The sequence below is a fragment of the Eptesicus fuscus genome, chromosome 5 (genome assembly GCF_027574615.1).
Source record: "Eptesicus fuscus isolate TK198812 chromosome 5, DD_ASM_mEF_20220401, whole genome shotgun sequence".
Taxonomy (NCBI): Eukaryota; Metazoa; Chordata; class Mammalia; order Chiroptera; family Vespertilionidae; genus Eptesicus; species Eptesicus fuscus.
Window position 1 is genome coordinate 104,899,145 of NC_072477.1, and position 23,534 is coordinate 104,922,678.

At 48.2% G+C, this 23,534-nt stretch overlaps 1 protein-coding gene across 3 annotated transcripts in view; it reads left to right on the forward strand.

Moving 5' to 3' along the window:
* The first annotated feature begins 387 nt into the window (after window positions 1–387).
* The window catches only part of PSTPIP1 (proline-serine-threonine phosphatase interacting protein 1), a 44,001-nt gene continuing 20,854 nt past the window's right edge, over window positions 388–23,534 (forward strand). The window contains exons 1-3 of one of the 3 annotated variants that reach the window (XM_028138081.2): window positions 388–610; window positions 21,145–21,245; window positions 22,184–22,258. In XM_028138081.2, the coding sequence (XP_027993882.2) occupies window positions 575–610; window positions 21,145–21,245; window positions 22,184–22,258 (212 nt within the window). In that variant the 5' untranslated portion in view covers window positions 388–574. The remainder of the gene's footprint in view (window positions 611–21,144; window positions 21,246–22,183; window positions 22,259–23,534) is intronic. The other 2 variants (XM_054715623.1, XM_054715624.1) reach the window with 2 other exon arrangements.

Genomic DNA, 23,534 nt, shown 5'->3' on the forward strand with positions numbered 1-23,534 from the left:
GAGAATGGCTCAACTAGGACATCAGAAGGAGACAAGTGGAGGAGAACAGGAGGGAGGCAGGCTGCAGGCAGAGCTGCACACAGGAGCACAGCAGCTCTACTTCCTGTGGGTGAGGGGCCTGATGCCTGCACCGAGGGGGAGACTGCACAAACCTTTCTGCACAGGCTGCCTGCCACCTAGCCTCTGTACCTACCTGCCTCTCTCTCTGGCCACTGCCTCCCCATCTGGGGCTGGCATCCCTGCTAAATCCTGCCACCTGGACTGTGTCCTCCATCACCATGGGGCTGGCAAGGGGTTGGGCCGGAAACCAGAACCCGCCCTCCCATCATTGGGCACTGCTCCTTCCTCATTTTGCTGCTGATTCTAGCCCCAAGCAAAACAGATCGAGCTCTTTTGCTCCCTCTGGCAGCTCATCTCTAGCTTGTGGGTGTCTTCTGAGGTGCTGCAGACAGCATCAGCCAAGTCGGGAACGACTGGGCCAACACTGTCAGTACTGGGACAGTGTGCCTGGTTCCTGGACCTCGTTCAGCCCTGTCTGTGGGAGGAGAGAAAGCTTTGTCGTGGCAGCCTGAGGATGATGCCCCAGCTTCAATTCAAAGATGCCTTTTGGGTGAGTGAAGACTGACAGGGAGTTAAACAAGTAGAATGGGAAGATTGGCTGAAATTTTCCCAGGGTAGTTGATTGGGATGTGGTCAAGGGAAGAGAGAGATTTACTCATAAAAATAGTGGTTGTATTTTGTATTTGTGGAGGTAACCTGGGCCACCGTCCCTTCTAAGTTGGAAGATAAAGGGTGTCCTCAGCCTGGAGTATGATTGCTCTGCAAGCTTCAAGACAGTGGGTGAGAGATATCCCCTGTACCCCAGGACTGGTTTCTCCTCCAGGTGACCCTCTCCCCATAGCAGAATTTTTTGAGAGGAGAGTCCAATATGAGGGTGGGAATTTGAGGAGGCCAAATGAAGAAAAAAAGGGAATGGGTCACAGGTTTGGGGAGCAAACAAACGAATTGGGATATTGACTCTGCTATTTAAGGGCTAGATAAGTTATTTTACTTCTCTGAGCCTCATTTTCCCTACTTATGTAGTGGAGGTAAACATTAATAAATATAACAGTCTATTGGGAGGATTAAACATGGTGATCAAATGTAACAAAGTCCCTAGGACCTTGTTGGCATTCAAATAGTAATTCTCTTCCCTCACCCAAACCCCCTTCCTTGCAGTCCTTAGGGACCCTTTGAAGAGGCAGGAGGGCAGGTCAATTCCTTGCTCATTTTCTTAAATTCAGTGCAGAGGTAAATCAAATCCTTTCTTCCATAAGAGAATGGCACCCAACTGATGGTTTGGCCCAGCCTGCAAGCCCAGTTTGGGCCTCAAATCCCCTCTGATTTTTCTGACTGTTTTTCAGCCTTCTCCTCTGCTCCTGGACTTCTAGCTGTCCCCGGTGCTCAAGGGGGGAAAGCTGAGACCTCTCTGATTAGAGCTGAGGAATGTGATTGTCCCAAGAGCCCCCCTCTCAATCCCATAGAGGACTCCATGGCCCTTTGCCTTAGTCAACAGCCTCCCCTCCCTGGACCCTTTTCTGGGACCTGTGACCAGCATGTGAGTGACCTGTTTTGTGCCTACTCTGGCCACACAGTGGAGAGAGGGCTGCCTGGGTAGGGCACTCTGTGCCTCTATGGACCTCTGTTTAGACAATGGAGACAGACCTGGCTCAGCCAATCCCACCACCAGGTTGGCAGTTGGGGATTACAAAAGGGGGTGGATAGGTGGCTACAGTGGGGGAGGCAGGGAGTGGTGAGTCACCACATCATTGCTCTGACTTAGAGTATAAGGTTGGAGAAAGGGGTAAGGCCTGAAAATCCAGGTTGCTCTGTAGCCCAGGAGACCCTGATTGTTTTCCCTCCAGGACATCTATTCCACACCAGAGTGCCTGGGCCCACCTTCCCTAGGGCAGAGCTGGGGGCAAGGAGATCTGGGCAGTAGGAGATAGTGTATGAGGAAGCAGGGTGTGGCAGTAGCAGCAGCAACAGAAGCAGCAGCAAGAAAGCAGCTTCCTGAGCCGTATCCTGCCACATTCAGCACTTGCCCCACCTCTGAGCCACTGTGGGCTTCATGGCCCCCAGGTGCCTCCGGTCCTCTACTGCTGGCTCCCTGGGCCTGATGTGGGGGTACAGCTTCCCTGGAGAAGGTCAGATCTGGGGGGGGGGCGGGGAGAGAAGTGATCAGTGGGAGCCTGACATACTGACCCTGGCAAATGCCTCAAAATGGCTTTGAATTCTAGCACTACTCCCTGATCCTCAGCCCATGAGGACATCTAACACTCACAGAAACATGTGTCAAAACACTCTTTTAAACCAATGAAGTAGTTTTTTGTTTTCCACATTACTTGGGGAAAAATTAAGAGAGCTTAAGTAACTTGCCCAAGATCACAAAGCTTGGATTGAACCCAACAGGCTGGCTCCAGGGCCTGGGTTCTCACCCAAGGTGCTTCATTATTCTCTATCAACATGGCAGATCACTACATTTTGGAGCCACATTGGTAAAATGGACCAAAAAAAAAAAAAAATCTGTCCTTCCTACCTCTCAGAGAAGTAGGGAGATCAGGCAAGGTTTATAGAAGTACCTTGAAGCTCAATTTACACATAAATCTGTAAAACACAAAAGGCATACTGATCTAACTGCCAGGATGTTAGGGATAGAGCACAGCCTTCCCCCTCTACTATTTCCGCCCTACCCCAGCCCAAGGCAATACCATTAAACCCTGTAGCTGGGCAGCACACTAAAAATGACTAGTCTTTAATAGTGGTAGGAAACCCTACAAAAATGATGTCCAACACCACAGCACTTTAATTATCTGGCAATCTCAACTTTATAGAACACAGGTGTCACCAGCCCTGTTTCTGGCACTAGCTAATAGTAAGGAGAGAAACGAAAGTCATTTTTAAGGAGCTAAGAGCTTACACTAAAGCCCATATACTTTACTTATACTAGACTAGAGGCCTGGTGCACGAAATTCATGCACGGGGGGTCCCCTCAGCCCAGCCTGCACACTCTCCAATCCGGGACCCCTCGGGGAATGTCCAACTGCTGGTCTAGACCGACAGTTGGACATCCCTCTCACAATCCTGGACCGTTGGCTCCTAATTGCTCACCTGCCTGCCTGCCTGGATGCCCCTAACTGCCCCCCCTCTCCGCCAGCCTGATCTCACTGCCTCTGCGTGCCATCCTGATCGGCCCTAACTGCCCCCCTCCCCCCCCGCTGGCCTAGTCATCCCTCACTGCCACCTCCCGCCAGCCTAATTGCCCCCAACTGCCCCCCCCTGCCAGCCTAGTTGCCCCCAACTGCACCCCACCCCCACTGGCCTGATTGCCTCTTACTGCCCCCCCTGCCAGACTGGTAACTCCTCACGACCCCCCTACCAGCCTGGTCATCCCACACAGCTTGCTGTTCAGTCGTTTTGTCGTCCCTCACTAATCCCCCCTGCCAGCCTGGTCACCCCCAACTGCCCTTCCCCGCTGCCCCCCCTGCCGGCCTGGTTGCCCCCAACTGTCCCCCCTGCTGGCCTGGTCACCCCCAACTACCCCCTGCTGACCTCGTCACTCCCAACAGCCCCCTGCTGGCCTGGTCGCCCCCAACTGCCTTCCCTGCCAGCCTGGTCACCCCTCACAGTGCCCCTACCACTTGGTTATCCCACGCAGCCTGCTTGTTCAGTCATTTGGTAGTCCCTTGGGCTGGCCCTGGGTGGCTGGGCAGCTGACATCTGAGGCTTGCCTGCACTTCGAGCAGGCCCTGGGTGGCTGGGGGGCTGAGGGGACTGGGGGACTCCGGAGGCAGACTCGCAGAATGGTCGGACCTGCCTGGGGGCAGGCCCAGCTGTACCATACACCTGCTGCCCCAACGGGGCTACGGAGACTGGGTGCCACCATCTTGTGACTATGGGTGCTGCCAACTTTGAAGGCATGGCAGTCAATTAGCATATTCCCTCCTTATTGGCTGTGGACGCTGCCATGTTTGTGATGGCATGATGATCAATTAGCATATTCCCTCTTTATTAGATAGGATGGCCCATAGCTTTTAGGTAGGGCCTGTGAACTCTGATTTTACCCACAATTTTTACAAAATCAGTCATGTGATTTTTTTAACCGGTAGATGTAGCAACTAGTAGGGTTCTGCATGGAACCTGATATATATTGGTGATTGATAAATATTGGTGGACCTGAACTTTTAGAGATAGTTTCACAGATATCTGGTAGCCTGATAGCAAGAGAGGAGACAAAAAAAATTATAAAAAGCAAACAGAATGGCTCATAAGTGGTGGAAACATTCAGCATAGGAGTAGAAAAGTTCTGTCCCTAAGTGGGCCTGTGTTTGCAAAGTTATCAGTGTTGCCACAGAGTATTTATAGCCTGCTTTTATCTGTGGCAGAGCATTCAGATGCAGGCTGCTGTGGGAATGAGGTGAGAGTAGGGCTAGCCACTACTAGTAGGGAGGGAAGGGATAATTTGATTTATATTAAACACACACCAGGATAAAGAGCATCATGGCTTTGCACGAAGTTTGTGGCTGAGCCTCAGAGCAGGGCCTGTCAGTAAAATAAAGCTGAGGCTGAGAATACAGATGCCCAAGCTGAGAAGGCCTTAGATCTCCAATAACCTGCCTCAGCACCAAGTCAGAGGTGCATAGAAGCCTAGAGAAGGCAGGATGCTTCCCCTCACCCCTTCCATACACACAGCTCTCCTCTCCAGTGGCTGTGCTCCCAGAAGACAACCAAACTGCATTGTAAGAAACATCTGTCTGCATCCTCAGCGCAGGGCTGGCAAGTGGGGTATATACTCAGTCAATGTTTGTAGAATAAGTGAATGAACAGTGAATATCTACATGGTCCCACCTGCCTTCCTGAACCTATTTTCTCCTCCATTTCATTTTAGTTATATTTACAAATATTTGTTAAGCAGGTTTCTTGACTAGGTGGTTTAAACTGTACTGCCCAGCCTCACCCCTAAATCCAATCAGATGAATGAGACCATCTTGCCCTCAAGGAAGTCACCATCCAGTGCTGGAAACTCAGGTTCCCTGATAACTGGGTTAGGCCTTGTGTACCAAGTGGAGCAGGGCTCTGAGGCGTGCTTATCCTTCCCACTGTCTCACTCTCTCCCAGACCTATATATATAATGGCCTTTGCAAAAAATTCACTGGGTATTGTTTTAAGAGGAAAGCTCTAGTCCTGGACCAGGTTTTATTGATATCTACATCCTACCCCTTTTGGGGTTATTAAAAGGAAAAGTAAGAGCCTGAGGAGGCTAGGCCAGAGTTACTACAGTGGCCTCTCATCACCACTGCGACCCACCTTTAGGCAGAAGCCACCAAGGGGGACTGAGAATAGGCCTGAAATTTTCCTTCTTCTTTGTGGTCACATCTCCCTTTTAAGCTGGTGTCCAGCTTCATCTGGAAAGCTCTGTGCCAAGCGTGGAGAGTCTGAGGACCCCGAGAGACAGAGGACAGAGGAAAGTACTACTCCCTGGGTTGGGGCATGAATTACCAGGGAGGCACATGGGACTGAGGCTGGGCCCACCCCTCCCCCATGTGTCCACTCAGCTGCTGTAGCTTCTTCCCCTTCCCAGTTTTGAGATTCTGAGGTTCCTCATTTAGGAGACTACAGAGAAGGGCCCCACTTTTAACCTGTCCTAAAGCTGCCTGTCCACTCCCTCAGGACCTGCCAACAGTGGCCCCAGGACTTCATGGAAAATCAGGAGAGGTTGATGTTCACTGGGTACCTGTTCTGTTCTGGACACTTAAAGCTATGAACATACCTTAAAAGCAAAAAATATAAGATCCTAAAAGGAAAGTGGAAAAATAGGAAGAAAAAAAAAAAAAAACAGGAATAAAACAGCCTTAGTTGTCTCATCACACAGAGATTGCTGGTAATATTTTGCCATGTTTTTCTAAGATTCTTAACATAGGTACAAACTAATTTTCTTGCATTTTAAAATTTATTTTTAATCATGGAAAAATACATCTAACATAAAATTTACCATCTTGACCATTTTAAATGTACAGTCCAGATCCGTAATTACATTCACATTGTTTTAAGACCTGCCCCCTACCCTTTCAACATAATTCCATTTTGAACATGTGGTTGTGGATGTGGTTTCCTTGTCTTCAAAACAACATTGTTAATGACTGTATAGTCCTGCATCTTGTGGATTTGGTGGACATGCTATGATTTATTTATTCAATCCTCTATTGTTGCACATTTAGGTTGTTGCCAATTATTTACTATTCTAGACAGTGATGCAATGGGTAGATCTTTGTGTATCAAAGTTTGCATTTGAGGATTACTTCCTTGGGTAGATTCCCAGGAGAGGAGATATTCCTGAGTAAGAAAGTGCGGGTTCTCTAGCATTTGGCACTAGCAGCCCCTTTGGAAACCCTCTACCCCTCTGGCTGGATAGGAGCTGGAGGACCAAACTGAGAGGGGCTCTGCTGAGAACCAAAGTCTGCTCAGACACTGCGTGAGGACTAGCAGTAGGACAGGCCCTATGGCCTTGAAGGCTGAGGAGGCCAGTGGCTGGAGCAATAGGGACTTAGAGGCGAGAGAGGGATGCCTGGCTGTTCCACCTTTCCAACTGCCTTGCCAGTGTCTCCCCGGTCATGGCTGTCAGAAAGAATGAGGACAGAAGTTCTCTCTGTACTACTTAGGGGAGTTCTTCAAGACATGGTATTTTGTGTAAAAAGCACAGAGCCAAGCTGTGTGTGTCTGGTATTCAACCTGCTGTGAAAACTGGGGGAAATAAGCCTTTATATTAGCTTAGGCTTGTTTTAACAACGAGAATCTCTGGAATGACGCACAGAGAACTAATTAAAGTGATGACCTTTTGGGGAAGTGAAAGAAAAGAAATTGGTGGGGGACAGGGCTGGTGGTAGTAAGTGCTTTTACTTTTTTATACTATTTAATCTTTAGACTATGTAAATGTATTACTTATTGAAAAATTTAAATAAAAATGAAAAAGAAGACATTTATTTCAAGTTCCATGAATATATTTTTATCCAAGTCCCAGCTACTTAAATCACCCCAGAGGAGTGGTAACAGTGCCTGTTTGCTGAGTACCTAATAGAAGCCAGGTACTGTGACAGTCACTCCACATGCATCCAAACCCACCCTGCACGGGAGGGTTGGCAATGCCCTCCCATCCCTACACAGAGCCATGGGCAGGTCAAAGGCTACTCTATGGTCACATGTCTAGGGCAAAGCAAGGGCTCTCATGCAGGTCTGTTGGATGCCATCATGCTCTGCAACTGAATTCAAGGCAATTGGCTAGTCTGTTCTTGGTTCCATTATAACTCCTGCAGGGTAAAAGGATGGCATTGGTTTCTACGGTCTTGGAAGCAGGGTGATTTTTTTTTCTCCACTTCTCTAATTTAATGCGAGTGATCACAGATTACATGTGTCATTAAAAGGAAAATATCTGAAAACAAAACTAAGAAATTCCTGTTTGCAAGGCCGAGATGGTAATTTTAGGCAAAAATTGTGGTTCAATAGTATTCCTCTTTCACATACTCTGTGCACGCTCTGTAGTATAGGAACCCCTCCCCACCCCGCATTCTCCCCCACCCGTCCCCGGAGGACTGAGAACTTGGCTCATCTGTTCTCATTCCACAGGACGTGGCCAACTGTCTGATGGTAATAGTAGATTGCAGAGGTGTGTGGTCGTGCTTGCTCCGCTTTTGCAATGCCTGCAGACGGTCACCTATAGGATTTACTGGCTGTAGTGTCCTGGGTCAAGAGTGTAATCCATGCCTTTTTTGTTTTTTGTTTTTTATCTTTGGTGGAAAACAAGATCTGCTTCTCAATGACTGCAATTCCCAGGAACCTGGGGGCTTTTTCTTGCTGTTCCTAATACTTATCCACAACTGAGGTAGCCCCTGAAAAGGAAAGGAAGGGTCTTTCTTGGGCTTTCAAAGAGTGGGTGGGGATTTGGGAAATGGCAGGAGGACAAGTGACACTCCAGGTGGAAGGATGACATAGGCAAAAGTGTGGAGGGGGAGTGGGCACAGTGGGTTTGGGAGATGGTTTTCTGGCCTAGAGGATTGTTCAGGGTAGGAAGGGAAGATCCCAGCTGGATTGTGAAAAGTCCTGACAAGACTTAGATGGTGACAGAAATACTGTTTTCTGCCTTTTTGCAGCCTTTCCAGTGGTGGATGTTTCCTCTCGTGCAAAGGGGGCTGAAGGCTATGAGTTGTGGGCAGGATGCCCTTCCTCCTCACCAGAGCCTAACTAACACTGTGAACTGCACAATAAAAGGAACTTGGTGTAGAAACTAAAACCACTTTTGGCTTCCAGCAAGAGACAATGGTGCCCTGTGCCTTGAGGGCTGCTCACACCAGGGCTCCCCACTGGGATAGCGCCAGAAGTTCCCTTCCTTACAGGCTCAGTAATTCCCCTTCTTGAGGCTCAGAAGGGAACAGGCTTCTTTGAAGCCTCACCTGGCCCTCACCCTCACTTGCTGGGGGCCTTGGGGAATCATTTTCCCTGTCTGAACTTCATTTTCCATATCTGTAGGATGTCAGAGTGATGTTCACCTAAGATGAAGGCTTTGAAGATGGGGAGGCTCAGGGCAGTGCTAAAGGGACTACCTTCTGCTGCCCTTCATAGAACAGGTCCCAAGGGACCCAGACTTATAATTGGATATGCTCTATAGGGTGAGCCTCATATGTGGATTCTCCTATTCCCAGAATGCCTTTCCAACTCTGTTCACCATTGCATATTAAATTTCACCATTAGAGACCCTTCCCATGGATTCAAGTGACAAGATGCATTTAATTCCAACAATAGCCCTGTGAGTTGGGTATTCTTCTTCCCATTTTACAGAGAGAAAACCAAGGGGATGTGTACCTGAGGGTGCCACCCAGATGGATTTTGGGGCTACTGGGCCAGGCCTGGCTGCTATCTTCTCAGGCCTGGGTCAGAGAGCCCTTTGGGGTTAATGGGAGGGTGTGATGATTTGCTGAGACCTAGAACCCTGAGCAACAGTCAGGCAAGTGACAGCCACTTCTGCTGGTGCTGACAGGCCAACTACTATTGGGTAACAGGAAGTGACAGCTGGAGCTCAAGTAGCAGTCAGGGTGGGGATGGAGTGGCCAGATGATACTCAGGGCTTCCCAGCTATGGAAATGGAAAAACAGAAGCTGAGCCATAGTGGACATGAGAAGAGGAGGTGATGAACTGAGGCAGGAGAGTGCTTTAAGGAACAACAAAGAGACCTGTGTGACTGCGGCAGAGATGAGATGAAGAGTAGTTGGAGATCAGATCAGAAATGTAACAGGGAGCCAGATCTTGTAGGACTATAGTTCTTAAAAAAATCCCAATGTCCAGGCCATACCCCAAGTCAATTACCTCTGAATTTGGAGGTGGGGACTGGGCATCAATGTTTTTCAAAGTTCTCCAGTGTTTCCAAAGTGAGACAGAGTTGAGAATCATTGGTGTAGATAACAGTGGTGATCCTGGATGCACTGCCACTGCTAAGGAGCAGATATCTGGCTTTTACAATTTACATGTTTTTTTTAACCTTATAATCTTATACAATTACTTTTTTATTTTAGTAAACTAGAGGCCCGGTGCACGACATTTGTGCACTAGGGCGGGCGGGTGGGGGGGATCCCTCAGCCCAGCCTGCACACTCTCGCAATCCTGGATCCCTCTCACAATCCAGGACAGCTGGCTCCTAACCGCTCGCCTGCCTGCCTGATCACCCCTAACCACTCTGCCTGCCTGATTGCCCCTAACCACTCTGCCTGCCTGCCTGATGCCCCAATCACTCTGCCTGCCTGCCTGATGCCCCAACCACACTGCCTGCCTGCCTGATGCCCCAACCACTCTGCCTGCCTGCCTGATGCCCCTAACTGCTCACCTGCCTGAATGCCCCTAACTGCTCGCCTGGCTGCCTCATCACTCCTAACCACTCTGCCTGCCTGCCTGATGCCCCTAACCACTCTGCCTGCCTGATGCCCCTAACTGCTCTCCTGCCTGCCTGATCTCCCCTAACTGCTCTCCTGCCTGCCTGATCCCCTCTAACCACTCTGCCTGCTGCCTGATTGCCCCTAACCACTCGCTTGTCTGCCTGATCGCCCCTAACCATCTCTGCCTCAGTCCCTGCTGCTGTGGCTTCGACCAGAAGGACATCCGGAATGATGTCCAGAAGGTCGTTTGGCTGTCTGGTCTAATTAGCATATTATGCTTTTATTATTATAGATATACATAATATAAAATTTACCATTTTAACCATTGTAAGTGTGCAATTCAGTAGCATGAAGTACATTCACAATATTATACAAGCATCGCCACTATTTCTGGACCATTTCATCATCCCAAACAGAAACTCTGTACCCATCTATACATATAAAAGGCTAATAAGCAAAGTGTCCCCATGGGAGTTCAACCGAGAGACCAGGGGTTCAATCACTCTCTATGATGTGCACTGACCACCAGGGGGCAGCAAAGAATGAAGGGAGGCCCTGGCCAGCAGCTGGAAGGCCTCAATCGGCCCTGATTGCTAGCCAGGCCTAGGGACTCTACCCATGCATGAATTTCGTGCACTGGGCCTCTAGTTAAGCAATAATTCTCCATCTCCATTCTCTTTTCTCCTACTTCTTTCTACTTTCTGTCTCTATGAATTTGCCTAAGTAGGACCCTCATATAATAATTATCCTTTTGTATCTGGTTTACTTCACTTAGCATAATGTCTTTCAGGTTCATTCATGTTTTAGCATGTGTCAGAATTTCATTCCTTTTTATGGCTGAACACTACACTCACTTTGCTGAACCTCAGTTGCTCATCTGTAACATGGAACAATAACAGCACAGTGGACATTACAGGGTTCTCTGAGAATTAGAGGTGATAAGATATCAAGAATACTGGCCTCTCTGTACACATCCTACCCAGTTCCCTTCCCTGAACTTGGAACCTGGCCCTGGCTCCTAGTAAGCTCCTAGAAAAGTCCCACACCTTTCTCTGCCTGACTCAGGACTCTTCTTCAGCTGTCCTCAAGCCACATCTTCAGACACCTGTCCAGCCCCCTCAGATCTCTCATTGCTGCCTTTCACTCAGGCTTACAGTTCTGAGCATCATCACACTTCCAGGCTCTTAAACCTGAGGGGCTCATTTTCTCTGCCTGGACTTGTGTTCACCCCCAACCCCAACCCCTCCTTGTTCTAAGTTTTTAATACATTTTGGTTTCATGAAGCAGAAGGAAGAAGTAGGATATTGAGCTGGGCCTTTAAGATTTGAGATGGTGGAGGGGAAGTGGGCAGTCATCACAGACTTGGGAGAGAGGATTGTGATAGTGGAGACTTTTCCTTCCTGATAATGGAGGAGGCTTATTTAAAAGAGCAAAGCTTTCAAGCCAGACAGACTTTGGTCTAAAGCCTGGCACACCCATAAAATTGCTGTTTGGTCCTGGAAAAATTATAAAACTTCCTTCATCCTCAGTGTCCTCAAACAATAGCACCCTTCAGTCACTATTACTGAGATACGAGGCACCAGATGCACACAGTAGGTCCTCTTCTGGTGCTTGTGTTGCCCACCCCAACCTTACCTAGGTATGTGGGATTCCTGAGAGGCCCTGAAAGTTCACCGAGTCTGACAGGGCCTCCATAAGGTTGCAAGGTGACTGTCAGACACAGACCTGCAGGCTTCCCAGCATGTTGGGACTAAGCAAGGACCCAAGCCAAGGGGGCCCAGATGTGTTAGGGAACCATCCAGCTGGGCTGCTACTCTGGTGAGGAGCCCTGGGAGGCCCTGCAGGGCCATCCGTCAGACGGGGGAAGGAGGGTGGTCAATAAAAATATATTTCTAATCTCAAGCTCCTGTCAGCCCTGCTAAAACCAGAATAGCTCATCTAACCACATCACATTTTGTTCTTAAAAAATAAATGTCTGTCTTTGCCTTCTCAACTCTCTCCCTCTGACACCTATCCTTAACTATCTTAGAAAAGCTACAAATCTTCTCACAATTATCTGCTTATTCATGGTTCCTTCCAATCCTTGGGTCAGGGCACATCTAGACCCAAAACACCTAGTACAAGGACAGGTCTCTGTGGAACCTCCAACCTGCTCATAGACCACTAATGAAGAGGTGCTTGCCACCTATTGAGGCAGCTTGCCCTGCATTCCATAACTGAGGTCACTTAAGCTCTTGGAAAACCCTTCCTTGTATTGAACTGGAGTTGTCCTCCCTGTCTTACTGCCTGAGTCTTGCCTAGGGCTCTGAGGACATCATCCACAGATGTCTCCCTAGAAAAGCTCTAACACATGCTGAGCAGTGTGGAAGAGATATATAATAATGGCTTTGGAAGGTAGAAGAAAGGAAAATTGTTTCCTGCTTTCACCCTACCATTCTTGTACAAAGCCTTTCTAATGTCTGACATGCTCTTGAGTTGATAAGCTCTTTGTTTAAAAAAAATTTTTTTTTAAAGAACAAATACCACCTCTGTTTCTAATGGCCCACAAAGATCTACAGATATTATTCCTCAAGGGCTTTGGCTTAGGATCCTCTCCTCATCCAACCCTCTTCCTGGGATACTCTGGGTAAGGAACCAGCTTGCCTACTCTACTGAAGTCTTAAGTCATCCATCCATCCGTCCATCCATCCATCCGTCCATCCATCCATCCATCCAGGGCAGTGTTTGGTCCTTCGGCTTCCTCAGTTTGCTGAATAAAAATAGCAAAGGCGAGACCAACTGTGGGGTAATAGGTGAGGGGCAGGGGAAAGAGCCTGGTTGCTACTCACTGACTTGCTCTCTCAGAGCCTCAGTTTCCATATTTCTACTACTATTATAAGAAGTAGAGGGAATGAGTCTGTCTGGTTTATCTAAAGGTGCTGGGTAATGAGTTTTTGAATCTGCAAGCAAATGGTCTGGTTTCCTCCATGGGCACCTCAGAAGCCAACAGTCATGAAGCCACATTGTTTCAAGAGTCTCCCTGAGGCATGTGTTAGAGATTTTCTAGTTCTTTTCAGATATAACTTACTCCAGTTCAACAAACTAAGATCAGAATTTCACTCTCATTCCGTTTAAAGCTTACCAGGCTTCCATCTGTGTGTTTGAAGCCTATGATGGGAAACGAGAACAGGGTCCATTTCTTCTCTTGCTATATTCTACACATCCCCACTTGCTGGAATTAGCCTCCAGCATGTATGCTGGAGGCTAATTCCAGCACCCACTGCCAGCTGCTCCTGGCATCTCCATGGACAGGGACATCATGGTTCAGGACTCTAAAAGGGTGAAAGATGTATTTCCTTGGTGCTGTTGTAGCTGGTGAAAGTGTAGTAGGTGGTAGGTGTCCACAGATCAGCTCTTCCTCTTCTGGATACCTTGGCAGGTTCTTTGCCAACCCGCCCCCCTGGATTAGTACCCTCTGCAGTATCCGCCCATTTTCTGCTGCTGTCTGCCTCTGACCCCTCATAATCATATCCAACAGTTCACTCCACACAGTTTCTTTTGGTGCCTCCTCTCTCCCTGCCAGGCAGTTCTCAAGGGTAGAGTTACAAAGATGCTCTTCCGAGTTACCTTCTGTGGCCCCCACTTAGTTCCAAAGTAAAATATCAGTGCCAATCCCTGGACAGGCCAGCTACTCCCACCCCAGCCTCACTCTTTCCTCAGCCCCCAGGCAGCTCCAGCCCATGTCCTGACTTCAGATTTCTCTAGGTAAGACACTGCCACTGGTTACCATGGCTTTCAAAAGCCAGCATACACATATCAACTCCCTACTAGAAGGTCAATTGAAGGCCACTTCTTTCCCTTATAGCCATTTCATAGTCAGAAAGGCCCAGAGAAGGCAAGGGACTTTACCAAGGCTACCCAGCTTAGTCCTGGCAGATGGGAACCAAATTCCAGGCTTCTCCCTCCAAGGTTAGAGGTTTAGCTGTTCTCTGATGTGCTTTATGTTCTGAAATGCCATATAAAGGAGCACTTGAAAAAGAGTATGAAGCCTTTTAAATGGATCCTCTGGTAGGGGAGAGTGTGTGGGCTGTGGTAGGTAGATGGTGCTGGCCACACTGGGGGAAGGCTCTGTCTGGTGGGGGTGGTGGAACATGCAGAGATGGGGCAGGGCATGGGGACCTACCATTTGCAGAACAGTCACTGAGCTTGGGGCTTTGAAGAGAGGTGAAGTAATGGGAGGTTAAGAGCCAAGATCTTGATCTGGGAGAGCTGGGTTCAAATCTCAGCTGTGCCCTGCAGGTTAGGTAACCTCTCTGGGTTCCCTTGTCCTCAGCTATTACATGGGGGTAATCATCCTTAGCCAAGTATCTGCCTCAGAGCAAGTTCTGATCACTATTCTCACCTGATTTCATTGTCTTCTCAGATTAACCCTAGGTGGTAGGAACTATTAGGACCATTTTCCGGGATTGGGGATGGGAGGAGAGAGCAGAAGTTGAGAACAACCAGGGTCACCAAATGGGATGTGAATCCATATCTAGTCTGCTGAACTCTGTCCAGTCTCTCAGACAAGGCCTGGACACCCTCCCTGACTTGGCATCTAGTTTTTCCTGATGGGTTTGTGCTCTAGAGGGGTGACTGTCAGGGTCAGGAGAGAGATTAGCCTCTGCCCCCACTTCCTCAATGTGGAAACCAGGTTCCAAGAAGGGAAGTGACTTGCTCAGGGCCTGAGTCTCTGTAGCTACCAAGAGTGATATGGACAGGAAAAGAAGGAAGTGATGGTGAGTACAGAAAACGTTTCTTTACCCAATAGGGGCATGGCAGGGTCATGGCCATCCCACAGGCCTAGACAATGGTTCATACCCAGATCCACCTGGAGTGGGAAGCAGGTGGGCTGTCCCTGAGCAGAACAGGGTAATACAGGCCTTCCCTATACTGTCTTAAGGCTGAGGCAGGAATATGCTTCCTCCTACCCAGAGCTTTCCTGAGTACCTCCTCCTGAAGCCTCGAGAGATAACCTGCAGCCCTGATCTGGTCCCTTCATGGGGAATGTGAGGCCCAGAGTGGTCACCCTCAGAGCATAGATAGCAAGGCCTGTGATCTGCATCTGGCTTGAGCAAGCCTCTCAAAGGAGGGAACTGCATCTGTTGGCCACCTGGCACCCTATTGCAGGGTGGGTTACCCTAGATGCCACATTGTGGAGCTTCTGGCTGCTTGTTGGTTGTCAGTGCTTTGTCTGCAGAGCCAGCACAGCCCTTCTCCAAGGCAGCATTCCTCAACTGAATAATAACCTGAAGTACAGCTTTGATTTGAAGTGGACTTTGAATGATCATTTTAAAAAATAATTTTAAATCATATTTTCTGATGTTTCAAATTTTTAAAAAACAGTTCATGGGATTGAATGACTGGTGTAGGTATGCGACTTTGGGAATAGGCCAACCTGAGTTCGTATCCCAGATTCTGACCTTTAACAGATGAGTGACCTTGGGCAGTCACCTCCCCTCTTTGGGCCTCCTCATCACCATCCTTACCTCCTTGGGTGTGTGTTTTCAATTAGATAATGGCTGTGATGTTCTTGGTGCAATGTGTGGCAGGTGGACTCCACAAATGGCAATTTCACAAAGGGCAAATCCATGGACAGATTTCAGGTGACAGAGGCAGTGGGTGGAAAGAGAGAAGTGAGAGACCTTCCTTCTGGTAGCATTGGCATTGTGGAAATGTCAGCCTGAGCCCATAAGTGAGGTGGACCAGTAGGGAGCTCTTGGTATTTAGAGGGTGAAGTTGGGTGGGTACAGGAAGAGAAAGTCAGGGTAGACTCTGAGGAGTGATCTGGTGCTGGGTCTTGTACTGTGGACCTGGAGAACCAACTGATTGATTGAATGATTGGTACATTTCTTTCCTCAGCAGCATACTTCCCAGCTCTGAACAATGAATCAGAACTCACCCCCTTGAGGAGGTGGCTGAGGGTGCAGTCTCGGGGAGGTTGCAGCTCCTGGGGAGTCAGGCACTTCCTTAGAACAGGCTAGTCATTTGTGATGGTAGTACCACCTGCTAGTACCACATGCTAGTGCCTCTGGCTCCAAGCAGACAATGAACAAGATTCTGGAGCCTGTGGCACTTTGGGGACATGAGCTCCTGGGGACTCAGCCTGCAAGACCCCTCACTGCCTTCTGCTTCCACCAGAACAGTCAATGTAGATTTGGTTTTGCTTCTCTTTCCACTCTGAGAATAAGGACAGGGATTCCTATGGAGAGTCCAGTTGAGCATGGACTGGCAAGAAAGAGGAGAGTGTCTTATTGCAGGGCTGAAATCCTGTCAGAGTTCACTGCTCAACTCCTTGCCATCTCTCCCAGACACATCATGGAGTAATAATAGGTCCCTTGTCCTACTTCGGTCCGTGTGATCTCAGCTAGGCCCTTCACTTCTTTGGACCTCAGTTTCCCCAAGAATTGGAGAGAGTGCACTGGACAAGATGCCTCCCTTATGGTGGAGTTCATACCTGAAGCTTATGTCCAGATTAGAGTGACCTCCTCATGAGAAGAGGGCAGGAGGCCTCCGAATTCATTTTCCTTCTGCCCTGTGGGTCCAGAGGGAGGGCAGAGACTGGGGGGCAAGAAGCCACAGTCTTCTGGCTGGTTAGGGGACAAATGGCTGTCCATGAAAGCCACAGAAATGGAAGTCTGGCCCAGCTTAGCCCAGAAACATCAGCCTGGACACTGAAGCTGTCCCTGGCCCCAGAATAGGACTGCAGAGGGCTTGGAGGTACAACTTCTTTCCGCTGGTGCCCTGAGTGGCCAATCAAGCTCCAGATACTCTGCTTGTCACCCTGTGGGTAGTGGAACCTAGGCCTAAGGAATTTCTAGGAATGCGGAAGAAAGAATAAGTTTGGGTCCTAATTACTAAAGGCCTAAAGATACCACTTATTCTGAGTTTGTTGAGTGTGGGCTGGGTTTGACACAGGGCCAGTTAGCATAACTAGGGCCACCTCTACCATTTCCTACTACATCGGACCTTCCTCAGGAGTACCACCAGCTTTGACTTTAAGACAGTAAACTTCTGCCTCCAAGTGTGTGTGGAAGCTTCCCTGATTCTCTGAGCTCTGAGAGATGGGAATATGGTCTGTGAGATCAGAGAAATGGAGCTCTTTTTCCCAGTTTTTGAGGCTATCTTAGGGTCTTTGAAGAAAGAAAAAAAAAAGATACTAGGTGCTAAATCTTGACCTGATTTGCAATTTCCTGGCTGAGTGCCCTCAAGGGTTTGGGACCTTTCCTCAAGAATGGATGTGTGGACAAGAAACCAAGGTAAATGCTGGTATTCACTGCCTCCCCAAACCACATCAAAATTATAAATATAATACAGAACAACTTTCATTCATAACCACCTCAAATCTGGCTGAATAGAAGCCCTACAGACAAAACCACACCAAGTCTGGTAGGATGGGGTAGAGGCATGGAACAGGCTGGTCTGACACCCACATGTGGCGTGTTTTTAATTGGGAGAGATATCTTAGCCACAGAGGCCCCCATGAGGAGCAAGGGTTCCCAGCCCCATGCCAGATCCCCAGTCCAGGGTTCCAGTGTTGGGAAGAGAAATCCCCATAACTTCAGGCTGTAAAAACCAGTGGGGATTGTGGCTGAGTGACACGGAGGCTGCTGAACTCCCAGGCAATTCTTCTTAAAGGGCTAGTGCACAGACTTACTCAAACTCTAAGCTCTAGCACTAGGGTAGCAGCTTGAAAGGATTCAGGGACATATAGGGAGGAACTAACTTGTGTGGCATGAGGGCAAGAACTTGGGGGCAGCTTTCTCCCAGACCAGTGGTCGGCAAACTGCGACTCTGTTGACTAATGAGTTTGCCGGCCACTGGATAGGAGCTAATTCACAAGGAACAACAACAGCCTGTAATTATTGGAATCGAGAGTCTAGGTCAGTGGTCGGCAAACTCATTAGTCAACAGAGCGGCAAACCGCGGCTCACAAGCCGCATGTGGCTCATGAGCTGCAGTTTGCTGACCACTGTCCCAGACAAAAGTGTTGGCACCTCCCCCCAACAGAGCTGACTGGCAGACCATATCTGAGTCTCCATCAATCTGGTCCATACTGTTCAACCCACCTTGATGATTCCCTGAGATCCCACCCCACCCAATTTGCAGCCCCACCCAAACTGTTTATAGTGGCTTTTCCATACAAATGGCCTATTCTGGCTCAGGCTTCAGACTTTCCTAAAATCTCTCAAACAAGCATCAGCTGGACTCAGTGTGCCTCATACCTCTCAATAAGTGGCCCCAGACCCAGTACTAGCAACATCTTGCTAAGGTGCACAGCTTGGCCTCTCTGGGCACCTCCAAGCCCAACACAAATAGCAGACATCTGCAGGTTGGCTCCAGGCAGGGCATAGGCAGTGACTGACTTTACACCTCCTGGAAGGCCCCAGAGCCAGGGCACCCAGTGGACAGCTTCAGACCACACCAGATTACAACTCTACCACATCTATGAGTGACACACTCAAAGGATGGACTTAGTAAGTGCCAAAGCCCCACTGAAGCCAGTCCTGCTCCATAGGGGTATCTCTTGCACTGCAGCTCTCCCACTGTCCTCATAGCCAATTGGCCTGGGGGTCAATTCCTCCCCATGATGCCAACAGCAGTCAAGGCTCAACTACAACAGACCAATGCACACAGAACACAAAAAGGCACACCTAGAGTGCCCAGCTCAGGTGGGACTGGGAAGGCTGAGCCACTGGGCCCTATAGGACACCTACCACATAAGTCCATAGCACCAGTTCTAGGAGACATAGCAGTTCTACCTAATACATAGAAACAAACACAGAGAAGCAGCCAAAATGCAGAGACAAAGAAATATGTCACAAATGAAAGAACAAAAGAAATCTCTGGGAAAAGACCTAAATGAAGTGGAGGCAAGCAAATTACTAGATACAGAGTTCAAAACAATGATTATAAGGTTGCTCAAGGAAATTAATGAGAGCTTCAAGGGACTTAGTGAGAATGTCAAGGAACTAACTGAGAATTTCAAGGAAATAGTGAGAACATCAAAGACATGAAAAAGGACCAGTCAGAAATGAAGGCTACACTAACTGAAATGAAGAATAATTTACAGGATATCAAAAGTAGAGTAAAGGATGCCGAGAATCAAATCAGTGATTTGGAATATGAGGAAGCAAAAAACACCCAATCAGAAGAGCAAAAAAAAAAGAATACAAGAACATAAAAATAGTGTAAGGAGCCTCTGGGACAACTTCAAGCATACCAACATTCACATCATGGGGGTACCAGAAGTAGAAGAGAGGAAGGGAGAAATTGAAAACCTATTTAAAGAGATAATGATAAAAAACTTCCCCTACCTGGTGAAAGAAAGACATACAAGTCCAGGAAGCACAGATAGTCCCAAACAAGATGAACCCAAAGAAGCCCACATTAAGACACATCATAATTAAAATGCCAAAGACAAAGAGAGAATCTTAAAAGCAGCAAGAGAAAAGCAGTCAGTTACCTACAAGGGAGCACCCATACGACTGTCAGCTGATTTCTCAACAGAAACTATGCAGGCCAGAAGGGATTGGGAAGAAATATTCAAAGTGATAAAAAGTAAGGACCTACAACCAAGATTACTCTACCCAGCAAACCTATCATTTAGAATTGAAAGTCAAATAAAGAACTTCACAGACAAAAAAAAAGCTAAATGAGTTCATCACCACTAAACCCGTATTACATGAAATGTTGAAGGGTCTTCAAGAAGAAAGAGGAGGAGAAGGACGATGTGGAGGAGGAGGAGAAGAAGGGGGAGGAGGAGGAGGAGGAAGCTAAAAATATGAACAATAAAATGGCAATAAATATCTATCAACAATTGAATCTAAAATCAAAATAAACAAACAAAGAATCTAATGGATAAAATAAACTGGTGAATAAAATAGAATCAGAGGCATGAAAACATGGAACATAGTAATGAATCTTTGAGGGGAGGGGGCAGAGTAGTGTGAAGAGATTAACCAAAGGACTTATATGCAAATATGCATTACCCAAGGACACAGACAATAGGGTAGTCAAGGCCTGGGGTAGGGTGGGATCTGGGTGGAGGAGGGCAATGGGGAGGGAAATAAAAGGTATGACATCTGTAATACTCTCAACAATAAAACATGTATATAATATGAATAGATGTTGGGACCAGAGACACAAAAGCCTCTGTTTTCAGTATGACATTTCACCACCTCTTCCTGAATGGAGCTCCTTTCCTTGGCAGTCAGGTTTCCAGAGAGCTTTGAGGGACAGCCTGACCCCAGACCCACTCCCTAGACGTAGAGATGTCTTAGAAGAACTTCTGTCCCTTCCTAGTCCTTGAGTACGACCTCCCTCCCCATCTTCCTACACCAGAAGTTCAGAGTCCACTCTAGGGATGAGAACAAAGAATTAGATGACTCAGAAACAGCCAGCACGTGCTGGGTGGGAGGTAAAATAGGAACTGTGTCTTGAATTCTCCAAGACGTGCTTCCCCAACTGCCCTGATTAAGAGGTGGACCTGGGTGAACCAGGTGTCCTAGTTTTGTGCCAAATATGCGAGGCGTGCTAGAGGTGCCCTAAGTCTCCTTGTCCTACCTGTGTTCTAAATGTGTGTAGGTGTGCCCAGTCCTGACTTAAGTCACCTTCAGAGCCTACCTTACTTGTTGGGCATGAGAGGATTACCTGAGCCCACACAGACAGCCCATATAGTGCAGAGACCATATAGTGTAGAGGTTAAGAGCATGAACTTGACCCAGATAACTTTCAAGCTGTGTCACCCTGGGCACACTTCACCCATCTGTGACTCAGTTTTCATACTTACACAGCTGAGATAATAGGGTTATTGAAACAATGACAGGAGCGAGCAGTGCAGGGGACCCTGTAAAGGCTGTCATCATGGGGCCTTGGTAGTGGCTCTTCCCATGGCTGTCCTATATTAGGGAGGTGTTGTCTCCTGGACTGTAAGCTCTGATTCCAGGTAGGTCTCATTTACGTACCTGGTATCTTTGCATGTGGAGCAGTGGGGAGAGGAGGGGCCTCCTGTGTGCCTGTGTGAAGCCAGGTCCTGAATCTTAAGATCTTTTGAATGAGGGAGATAGAGGCAGAAGGGGAGGTGGTCAGAGCGGTACTTGCCAGGCTGTGCTCCCCACCCAGCACTGTCTAGAATGGCCCTCTCACATCCCTGTGTTCTGTGTGACAGTGCAGGGACTTCACAGCCCATACAGGCTATGAGGTGCTGCTGCAGCGGCTGCTGGATGGCAGGAAGATGTGCAAGGACATGGAAGAGCTGCTGAGGCAGAGGTGAGCGCCAACAGGGTCAACAGGGTCAGGGAGGGTAGGTGTAGGAGGGAGGCTACCCTCCACCTAGTTCTGGAAAATGACTGAGGCTGCCCATCCTAGCCAAGCTTCTGTCAGGAAGAGGGTGGTGGGGATAAAGGAGGTGAAGAGATTAGCCAAAGAACATATAAGTATAGTCCACGGACACAGACAACAGTGTGGTGAAGGCCAAGGTGGGTGAAGGTGGGCAAAGGATGGGGAAAATGGGGGACATCTGTAATAGTGTCAACAATAAAAATAAAAAAGTAAAAAAATAACCATTTTTTTCCTGATATGGAAAATATGAGTACATAAAAAATATTCAGAAACGTGGACCATTTTTCTTAAAACATATTGCCTTTTCCTATATTATGATATAGCACATTTCATACATTAAAGTTATTTTCCTTTTTAAAAAAAAAATGTCATGACTGTGGCTTTCCTGTGTTTTCCCCAATGTGGGCCTTCCCCAAGTGAGCAAATAATATGAAGACTCTTCAGATGTACCTGTATTTGGCCGACATTTATTTAGAATGGGTGTGGGGAACCTTTTTTCTGCCAAGGGCCATTTGGATATTTATAACATTATTCATAGGCCATACAAAATTATCAACTTAAAAATTATATTGCTATGAAAAAAACTCCTAGATTTATTGAATTCTGAGTCCGGCCTGCGGTTGCCTTGGCAGGGCCAGACCAAATTGAGAGGGCCTACAGGCTGGACGTCCCCCACCCCTGATTTGGAGAAAGTGCTAGGGGCTTAAATTTCTGAAGGAGGAGTCTGGAAAACCAACCTGCTCCCAGATGCTAGGAGGGTGGTTTCCCTGGTCCTGTCACAGACTTTTGAGGGATCTGCAGACATTTGAGGGAGCCATGGCCAACAGAACTGGAGGAGATGCAGTGGCCATGTTTTGTTCTTGCAGGGCCCAAGCCGAGGAGCGGTACGGGAAGGAGCTGGTACAGATTGCCCGGAAAGCAGGCGGCCAGACAGAGATCAAGTAAGAGGTCCCAGGCCCTGGGCTTCCTTCTCCATTGCCAGGCACTTTCTAGGCATTTAGATAGGGTTTAGGGTGGACTAGGGATAGCCAGGGAAGGTCTGGGTGGCTCCCAGGGCAGGGGTGCCTGGAGGACAACTCTCTTGGGTATTGAGAGGTCAGATTCTGTGTATGGGATAAAATCCAGTGGTATGAGTGGTGGGAAGGTCCTGGGCAGGAGGACAGGGGCCATCTGTCCTCAGGCACTTGCAGCACAGCCATACAACCTCCCCCAAAGTCCTGAGAGCCCTGAGGGGCAGGTGACGGGACTTCCATGCGCTGCTGAGCCCCCTACAGTGTTGGCTTAGCCTCAGCTGCAAGGTGAGGACACACATGCATTCTACTACCAGCTCCTCACCCACCAGCTGTGTGATCGTGGTCTGGTCACTGACATTCTGTGCCTGTTTCCTTATCCGTGAGTCAGGACAATAATGCAACCTTCCTCAAAAGATTAAAGGAGTCCAGGGGCTCAGCTTAGGCCTGGCTAGGAAGAGAGGCAATAAAGGCAGCTGCTGTGGTGAAGTAGCCAGATTTTTTGAGCCTTGAAGCCTGGGTCTCTATGTGCAGACTGCTGGGCAGAGGAACAGATGGGGAGAGAGTGATAATTTGGGAGTGGCTGAAGGAGAACTTTCTAACAGTGGAGGGGCTACCTTGGGAAAATGTGAACTCTTCTCCAGGGTGAGGACTGAGACAGCCTGAAAGACCAAACACTGGACTCTAAGTTCTAAATGGGCTCTGATGAGTCCTTCCCCGACCCAGGAGCCCCAAGACCTGACCTTAGCCTGCAGCTGCCATAGCAACCCCTGCTCCCTGGAAATCAAGCCTGTGGGTGTCTGGCTCTGATCAAGGAAAGTGACCCCAAAACCTGTCAGCTCCAAAGCCATTTCAGTGCCCTGAGCACTCTCTAGTCTAGGTCTTCTAAAGATCAAGGGGACCCTGGCTGGTTCCTGCTTCCCACCTGGGTCCCGAAAAATCATGGGAAAACCTAAAGAAATACTATAAAATGTTATGAACCAGAGGAGATAAATGCTCAGTTTGTGCATTGGACCAAAAACATGAATGCAAAGTAAGAATTCATGAACTCTCGTCCTCACTGGGCTTTTGTGAATTGTGTGACTATGCGAAGGTTGCTTAACCTCTCTGAGTTTGGTTCTCATCTGCCCTATCCAGTGGACTATTATGAAGATCAACAGGAACATGGGCTAAGGGTCTTCCGGGGGCAGGGCCAAGGTTGGATGCA